The following is a 9,272-nucleotide window of genomic DNA, read 5'->3' on the forward strand; positions in this document are numbered from 1 at the left end:
AAGAAGTCACTTGATATGCACTCACTGATAAGTGGATATTAGCCCAGAAACTTAGAATACCCAAGATACAATTTGCAAAACACAAGAAAATCAAGAAGAAGGAAGACCAACGTGTGGATACTTCATTCCTCCTTCGAATAGGGAACAAAATACCCATGGAAGGAGTTACAGAGACAAAGTTTGGAGCTGAGACAAAAGGATGGATCATCCAGAGAGTGCCCCATCTGGGGATCCATCCCATAATCAGCCACCAAATGCAGACACTATTACACATGCCAGCAAGATTTTGCTGAAAGGACCCTGATATAGCTGTCTTGTGTGAGGCTATGCCAGTGCCTGGCAAATACAAAAATGGATGCTCACAGTCAGCTATTGGATGGATCACAGGGCCCCCAATGGAAGAGTTAGAGAAAGCACCCAAGGAGCTGAAGGGGTCTGCAACCCTATAGGTGGAACAACAATATGAACTAACCAGTAACCCCGGAGCTCGTGTCTCTAGCTGCATATGTATTGAAAGATGGCCTAGTCGGCCATCATTGGGAAGAGAGGCCCCTAGGTCTTGCAAACTTTATATGCCCCAGTACAGGGGAATGCCAGGGCCAAGAAGTGGGAGTGGGTGGGTAGGGGAGCATGGTGGGGGGAGGGTATAGGGAACTTTCAGGATAGCATTTGAAATGTAAATGAAGAAAATGTCTAATAAAAAAATTGAAAGAAAAAAAAGGAACCAAGAACTCTTAACCGCTGAGCTGTCTCTCTAGTCCTCATTAGATCAGATCAGGCCCTAGTCTGCTTTGAGTGAAGAAGTGTGATTTTTCTCCTGTAACTTTTAAAATCATCATCGTTGTTATTATTATTATTATTAATTCAGCACATCTTCTTAGGTTGGTTCATGATGTATTTAGCTGTTTCTTTGGACTTTATTGCCTTTTGGTTGCTTTGAATCTACGGTTTCCCGTCTGACTAGGTATTTGAGGGGCTTATGGTATGTTATGTGCACAAAAAAGGTATTTCTATACGCACAGGGCAAGCATTTTCCAGGCAGCTATGAAGAGTCGGCTTGGTACCCTGGAGAGAATAACAATATTTAGTTTTTCAGAGCACCTGGCCCGTCTCATACTGCCATCTATCTGTACTAAGTGGGGAAGTCCCATGAATCTTTGTTCTTGTCAAGATTTTATTTTATTTTTATTTTTTTAATTTACCGTCTTAATTCTCACCAGTGTAGGGTGTGCCAGGTGGCGGTCTTAATTTGTCCTTTGTTAGTCGCTTTCGAGGACGGTTGTGACTGTTTGAAAGTGTGGTCCTTCAGGTAGTGGGCATCACAGCCTACCTGGATCATTTTCGCATTGAAGTTGTTTTTAACAGTATTCAAGTCTTCCTTGGCCTGGGAAGTGGATGGTGGCGCCGGGTGGCTGACCCCAGTGGAAAAGCCCCTTGATTCTGATTCTGGGGAACTGCCTCTACCCCTCTCTTTAAATTTCAGTTTCCTTCTGTCACGTGAGGTCTGCCTGCTTCCAACTTGCAGTTTTCTCTTCTGCCCTTTCCTTTAGCTGACCACGCCCTTCAGTTCCCCAGTCCTTTAGCTGGCCCCGCCCCTTATCTGGCCCCTCCCTTTAACCGGCCCCACCCTTTAGCTGGGCCCGCCCTTTAGCTGCCCTGCCCTTTAGCATTCTGTTGTCACTGCCATATAAACACCACAGTTCCTAAATCTGGAAGATCACATCCAAACTTTCTTCTCCTCATTGTTTTACCACTTGGTTTTTGTAATTGGATTTTTCTGATCTTTGTCATTCCCGAGTGAACGGTAAACATTGTGCACAGAGACTGGAGCCTGCAGCAACGTTCATCCTGCACCACTGCCTCTGTCTGGGCATCCAGCTAAGGCTGAATGGGTATAATCGGCAAGCGGTATAATCGGCAGCTTGACCGGCTACTGCAGTTTGCCGGGATTATGTCTCTCCTAGCCCTGTAGGCTGTCGATTCTTTCAGCTGAGGGCTTCTCTTTGTGTCCACGGCCTGTGGTCCACACTCTCCAGGGCCTTAGGTCCCATCTCTCAGTTTTGGAAGTCTTCGTGCATCTGGCCTGCAGTGGGGGAGCTGTGGATGGTTGTGGGTTGCTCCTCCTGGCTTGGGACACTGTGAAGGCTGAGTCTGGCTTTTGGTCCTTCAAAGAGTGCTAGGAAACGCAGCCCTGGAGAACAGGGCCTTTTCCACGAATCTGCTGCTCTCCTCCTCTGGTACCAAAACTTCCTCATGTCTCAGTCGTCTTGGGCAGCACCCATGGGCTGATAAAACTTGGAAACTGTTAGGGTTCTTAAGTCTCAAGATCTTACTTGATATCTGGAAAACAAACATGTGCATTGTCTGTCTTTCTGTCCTACAGTCCAAGACCATGGTTTGGGATAGAGTCTTAGTGTAGTAACATTGTAGCTGCATGTCTGTCTGTCTGTCTGTCTCTGCCTCTGTTTCCTTGTCTGTATGTCTGTGTGTGTGTGTGTCCTGGAATAGAATTAATAAAGGCTTTAACTTGCTGATTGTTGTTGCTGCGGACCAGTGGATAAGAGAGGGAGGGAGCATCCGCCAGCCACTAGGGACAGGCGAGGAATCATAATTTGAGTGTGGAACGGGAAATCCTCTCTTTGAGCATTTCCTTAGAATGCTGGTCCGCCTGGCTTGTGCTTGGTGTCACTGACACACTCAAACAGATTTCTGCAGAAAAGTGGCTTGTGTTGATAAACCTATTGGTATAACCAGTTTGTAAGCTAATCCCATAAGACCCGCCAGCTGTCAGTCGCAAGGGATCCGGTTAAATTCTGAGCATCTGCCGGGGGCAGTCAATAAACGCAAGATGCATCTCACACATAACAGTTGAGAAAGAAGGGGGCTTTACCCATTTGCCTGGCAATGTGTCAGTGGTCCTTGCAGGCCTAACAGTATGCTTTCAGATGCTAATCAAACTAAGGGTTTTTTTTTCTTCTTCTTCTTTTTGGTTTGGTATTGTTGTTGTTATTTTTGGAGGCAAAGTCAGAACTCTGTAGCCCAGGATAGCCTGGAACTCCTCTCACTGTGCAGCCCATGATCGCCTCAAGCTCAGACTCAGTCCTTCTTTAGTCCCCCCAGCTGCTGGGCAAGATTTGAAGCTTTTTGAAAGCTTAGATCTTGGGCTGGCAAGGTGGCTCAGGAAACCAGCGAGCACGTTATGAAGACTGCCGGTCTGAATTTGATTCCTGGGACTCCTGTGGTGAACCCAGATAGATGGCGTCCCACAAAGATTTCCTCTGACCCATACATGCTTGGCGGGGCACAAGTGCAGCAGCACCCCTCCCCCAAATTGACTATTCTCAAATAGTGAATAATTTTATTTGCCACAGACCCAGTTTCTGACTCCCCTCTGTTTACTTCTTAAAACCTTGCTCCTTTTGTCTGGGGAGACCGGTGTGGATAGAAAACACCACCTTCTAAAACATACTTTGTTCATTGTTAAAAAAGTTTTTCTTTGTTCAGTATAGCCCTTTTTTAATGAAAAGGACTTTCAGATTTAATTCAGAGGACTTCACCCTTCTAGAAGGTGTGTTTCGGTGGCTGCTAGTGTGTTCAGAAGAACTCTTGGTGCCGTCCAGTTCAGAGTACACTCCTCAGCTCTGCATGCAACCTGGGCACAGCGGTGGCCATTTACCCGCTCATAGGCAACCCCGAGGCCCATATCTATCTTTAAAGTTCGTTTACAAGGCAGCGCAGTTTGTCATTCCTTTAACTTGACGTGAAATGATGAGACAGAGGAGGAACCACTGGAGGAAGGCTGAAGGCTGGTCGCCAGTGTCAGAAGTGTTACCCAGAAGCCTCTGCTTGAGCCCTATCAGCCATAGGCCACGTGTACAGAGCAGCTAGCTGGTCAGCCCAGCCTGGTTGGAGCCTCCTTTATTGCGTGTGGTGAAACGCCCAGCCATTTAAGATAAGGTGTGATCCTGTGTAAGTGGTGGGGGGTGGACTCGGTGCTGATGTTGGCTTGTGGCAATAATAGCCTTTGGAAATCTAAGCCCGGCGTCAGCTTCGCCAGCTGAGCAGAGAGTCCTTCTGCTTCCTTAATGTACTGAATACTGAGAGTTGGACTGGGTTGGTCCAAACCAGAAGAACCAGTAACCCTGTAGATGATAGGCTCAGATATCTAGAGTAGGTCTGCAAATACTTTGGATTCTTGCCTATCACATGAGCAGGGATGTTGAAGCTTCTAGAAGAGTGGCTGTTGATTTAAAAGATAAAAGTTGAGTTCTTAGCTATCTTCCCTGCTTGTTGAGGAGGCGGGGTGGGGCTGGGGGGGGGAATGATGCTAAAAGCGAGTGAAGTTAGGCATGTAAGAGAACCCCAAAGGACTCTGGGACTGCTTCTGGTGTCCTTGGTGGTCATGGACGTTATAGCTAGTTGAGCCTATTCATAATGGTTGTCCCAGAAACTTCCATGCTGACCGGTCTCCTAGTGCCCAGCTTTTGTGTAGTTCAGGATGTCAGTCTTGAGTATTAACAAGTGTATTTAAAAATATAAATAAATAAATATAATAAATATATTTAATACATAATATAAATAAATTTATATAATAAATATATTTAATATATAATATAAATAAATTTATATAATATATATTAACTAAATAAATATAAATAAAGTCATAGCTTTTCTAGGGTCATTGGGAGGCAGGCAAGACTGAGATGTACTGCCATTGAAACCACGATGTGTGTGTTGGGCACGGTGGTATCAGGGAAGCTGGTATCTAGGTGGTGGTGGGCGTGGAGTGCAGTGGCGGTGGGCCCTTTCAGGGTAAAGGCGGTGGCTGCCTAGTGTCAGACTCTTTCCCTGTCCTTGTGGCTGTCAGCAGTGGCTTGGAATTTATGCAGATCTCTCTCCCTGGACTTGGCTGTGTGCTTTCTGCTTATAAACCCAACAGTAGAATTACAATATCTATTTGAAATAGGAGGGCACTGGGGCCCTCCCTGGGATCTTTGTTTGATTCCCAGCACCCACACGGTAACTTACGGTAGTTGTCTATATAACTCTAGTCTCAGGGTACCAAACACTGTCTTCTGGGTTCCGCAGGTACTGCACACACAGGGCACACAGGCATCCACACTGGTGAACAACCATACACATAAAACAAAAATTTCAAAGTTAAAAAAATAATAATTAAAGGGATGTGTGTGGAGTAAATATTTTGAAATGTTGGCGTCCTTTCCTTTGTGCCCATTTCTTTCTAAAAGGGATTTTCCTGGAGTGGTTATGTCTTCTGTTTACTAAAGCTAGTACTCTTTGTTATCACCCAGAACAGCAGGCCTGGCCCTTGGTGGTGGACTGTTTCCAGTGTGTGTTCAATTCAGTAATGCCTGCTTTGGCAGGCACCCCACCTTCCATCCTCTATCCCCCCCCCCCAGCACCCCTGAGTTCCCAGCAGGGAAAGTAAAATGTAAAAGTTCTTTTGCCCAGCCCCATAGGAGGTACCACCTTTAGGATGAGTGCTCTTCGGGGCTCGGTGCCTGTCCTCTGTAACAGTTCCACGAACACACACAGATGTGCCGAGGTTCATTCAAGGTGGCAGCGTTCATGGCAGTGGGAAGGGATGCTCGCTTGTTAGGTGCACAGCACAGTCTGGGTCCTGTTTGTCAGGAGGGACTTTGCATGTTCGAGTTTTGATCTTGGGATGTTTCGTGCAATCCAGTCTTTGGTAATTTGACCTGCCATTTTGAAGGAGGATCATGCGTAGTCTGCGTGATCATGGACTTTACACGGAGTCCCCTGGCCTCCTAGTGACATTGCTCTCGGTGCCTCTGCTGAAATCCACTGCTTTGTAGATGGGTAGAGAGGGGTATGATGGTTCACGGTTAAAGACAGAGCTCTCGTTAAAGTAGGCACCTCTAGAAATAAGAGCTGTGCTACATTCGGGGAAAAATTCCACCGTTCTCACCACACGCTTTTGTTTTTGTTCCTTTTTCAAACAGCAAGCCAGGGCTGAGCAGGAAGAAGAATTCATCAGTAACACTTTATTCAAGAAAATCCAGGCCTTGCAGAAGGAGAAAGAAACCCTCGCCGTGAATTACGAGAAGGAAGAGGAGTTTCTCACCAATGAGCTCTCCCGGAAACTGATGCAGGTAAGCTGGTCTCACGGCTCTTCCCTGCTCCACCCGCTTGCCTTCCTCTCCCTCTCCAGGAGGAGTGGCTTCATAGATCGTTCCGTTGTACACGTGCCGACACAGGTGTCGCGTGGGTTTCGTGGGGTTTCAGAATAGTGGGGTGTGGATCCTTCAGATGGTGGCTCTGGAGCCCACCTGCTCGGGAAGGGTGGGAGTGTCATCGGGGAAATGCGGAGCTCAGCATCCTCGGGAAGATTCCTTTCTGCATTGCTATTGAGTCTACTGTTGAGTCACAGACATCTCCCCAGATCTTCTGCACTCAGATATGTGACCATAAACTGAGGGCATGTTCTAAGGGGTGACGGATCGGGTCATGCTGCTGCTGTTAAGTGAAGCCACGCACAACACACACCGGAGGGTCCGGGTTTACCTTAGGAACTCATCTGCCTCCCTGCTTGTATCACAGAGGTCACTACCAAAATGCAACTAAAACGCCCCATGGCACTGCTCCCACTATGGCTGTCAACCTGTGGGTGGCGATCCCTTTGGGGATGAACGGCCCTCTCACAGCGTCACCTGAGACCACCAGAAATACCAGCCGTTTACATTACCGGTCCTAACAGTGGCAAAATTACAGTTATGAGGTATCAATGAAGTAGTTTATGGTTAGGGGTCACCACAACGTGAGGAACTGTATCTATCAAAGAGTCACACACAGCATCAGGAAGGTTGAGAACCACTGTTCTTTGGAGATGATGTGTATGTTAATTCCTGTTAATTTAAGAATAAATAAGAGACCGAGATGCAGGGGGTAGAGCGTGTTTGTATTTCCTGTTCACCAGCATCACAGGCAGGTTGCATTCATTACAACAGAGAGTGCTTCAGTGAGGTCCTCTCTAAGAAGGTTCTGCTGGCTTCTCCCTCTGCTGGGCTCTTATTTATTTATTTAATGTTTATGAGTACACTGTAGCTGTACAGATGGTTGTAAGCCTTCATGAGGTTGTTGGGAATTGAATTTTTTTTAGGACCTCTGCTCGCTCCGGGTGCTCAGTCCCCCTGCTTGCTTAGGCTCAAAGATTTATTATTATTCATAAGTACACTGTAGCTGACTTCAGATGCACCAGAAGAGGGCGTCAGATCTCATTACGGGTGGTTGTGAGCCACCATGTGGTTGCTGGGATTTGAACTGAGGACCTTTGGAAGAGCAGTCAGTGCTCTTATCCACTGAGCCATCTCGCCAGCCCCTCTGCTAGGGTCTTAGCTCCAGGAAGCTTTGGTGCACACAAGCTTTAAGCATTAAGATCGTTCATCCGGGAAATCCCTTTCTTGCCTTTTTCTTTCCTAGTCATAAATTAAAGACAATGCTACAATTTTATTCCAGTAGCGGCTGTGGAGAGGGACTGATGCAGGTGCCAGGAACTGTGATGAGCAGATGCTTATAACAGAATGTTTTGCATAATTTTTTTTAAATTAATCATTTGCATTGTGATTTAGAGAGAAGAGAGGGGAGGCTAATTTGACTTGCTGTGACCCATGCTGCCAGTGGTAGACGGCTTATTCTTCATGCTGTTTCTAGACGTACAGGGACACGGCTACAGCTTGTTTCTCCTGTGCTTAGCTGTGTCCAATCAGCTGTGCCCATTTTTAACAACGCAAGAAGCCCACTTTCTTACTGAACTGGCATTGTTAGTATTTGGCTGAGTCATGTTAACAGTGAGAACCCAGCAGGTGAGCTTTGTTTTATTTAAAGATACTCACCTCTGTGTTTGTTATTGGCTCCTCCCCCCCCCCCCCCCCCCCCCCCCCCCCCCCCCCCCCTTTCCCCAAAAACAGGGGCCCCTCCCAAAAAAAAAAAAAAAAAAAAAAAAAAAAAAGAAAAGAAAAGAAAAAGAAAAAAAGTAAAAAATGTAAGAGCTGTAGGAAGCGGCCATGGTGGTATGCCAGGCACAAGATGGCTTGGCTCAGTTGGGACCTCCCAGCGTTATACAGATTCAGCTCTATCCTAGAAAACTGTGGTGATTGTCTCCACAACCCCTCAATCTAAATATGCATATATTATGAACCTAAGTCCACACCCCCTGTCTTAGTCAGGGTTTCTATTCCTGCACAAACATCCTGACCAAGAATCAAGTTGGGTTGAAAGGGTTTATTCAGCTTACACTTTCCACATTGCTGTTCATCAACAAAGGAAGTCAGGACTGGAACTCAAGCAGGTCAGGAAGCAGGAGCTGATGCAGAGGCCATGGAGGGATGTTCCCCTGGCTTGCTCAGCCTGCTCTCTTATAGAACCCAAGACTACCAGCCCAGAGATGGCACCACCCACAAGGGGACCTCCCCGCCTTGATCACTAATTGAGAAAATGCCTTACAGCTGGATCTCATGGAGGCATTTCCTCAACTGAAGCTCCTTTTTCTGTGATAACTCCAGCCTGTGTCAAGTTGACACACAAAACCAGCCAGTACACCCCCAATTTTTCTTTCTAAAGACAATCGTGTCTGAACATACTAAACTGATTCTGCAAGGTAATGTGTGATCTGACACTTCATGGGGCAGTGTCAGGCATCACAGCAGAGTGTGGTCAGCAGGCATGTCTCAGAACACACTGCCAAACTCTCACCATTGGCTGTCGAGGTGCATAGCATGTTCCTAGACAGATTCTCAAGAGTTTTGCCTTGGGTTTGAGACCTCTAGGTGGTGGTCAGTTGTTGACTTGCCTAAATGATGTGAACAACACTTTGAGGGTGCAATTTGATGGCATTGCACGTGTTGGTATCCGACGACATCACTGTCCTCTGTCTCCAATATGTTTTCAAGCTGGAAGTCCTGCCCCATGAACCAGCCACACTTGCCTCAGCCTCTTCTGGCTCTTGGGATCTTGAAGGCAATGAATAGTGTGTGTTGCTTGAAGGTAGGCACCTCTGGCTCCTCTCCCATTTTACAGTTTTAGAAACCTGTCCCATTAGACATCACCCATGATGGTTGGTCTTCGTTGAAAACTTGACGGGATTCAGAATGAGTTCAACTCCCAGCAACCACATGGTGGCTCACAACCATCTGTCATGAGATCTGATGCCGCCTTTTTTGGGTGGAATGTGATGGTTTGTATATCCTTGGACCAGGGAGTGGCACCATCTGAAGGTGTGGCCTTGTTGGAAT

At 46.7% G+C, this 9,272-nt stretch overlaps 1 protein-coding gene across 3 annotated transcripts in view; it reads left to right on the forward strand.

Annotated features, from left to right (window-relative positions):
• Ccdc6 (coiled-coil domain containing 6) overlaps nucleotides 1-9,272 on the forward strand; it is a 95,362-nt gene that overhangs the window by 40,225 nt on the left and 45,865 nt on the right. For all 3 annotated transcript variants that reach the window (XM_021174832.2, XM_029482560.1, XM_021174833.2), the window contains exon 2: nucleotides 5,985-6,134. In XM_021174832.2, the coding sequence (XP_021030491.1) occupies nucleotides 5,985-6,134 (150 nt within the window). The remainder of the gene's footprint in view (nucleotides 1-5,984; nucleotides 6,135-9,272) is intronic.

Source organism: Mus caroli, chromosome 10 (assembly GCF_900094665.2).
Source record: "Mus caroli chromosome 10, CAROLI_EIJ_v1.1, whole genome shotgun sequence".
NCBI lineage: Eukaryota > Metazoa > Chordata > Mammalia > Rodentia > Muridae > Mus > Mus caroli.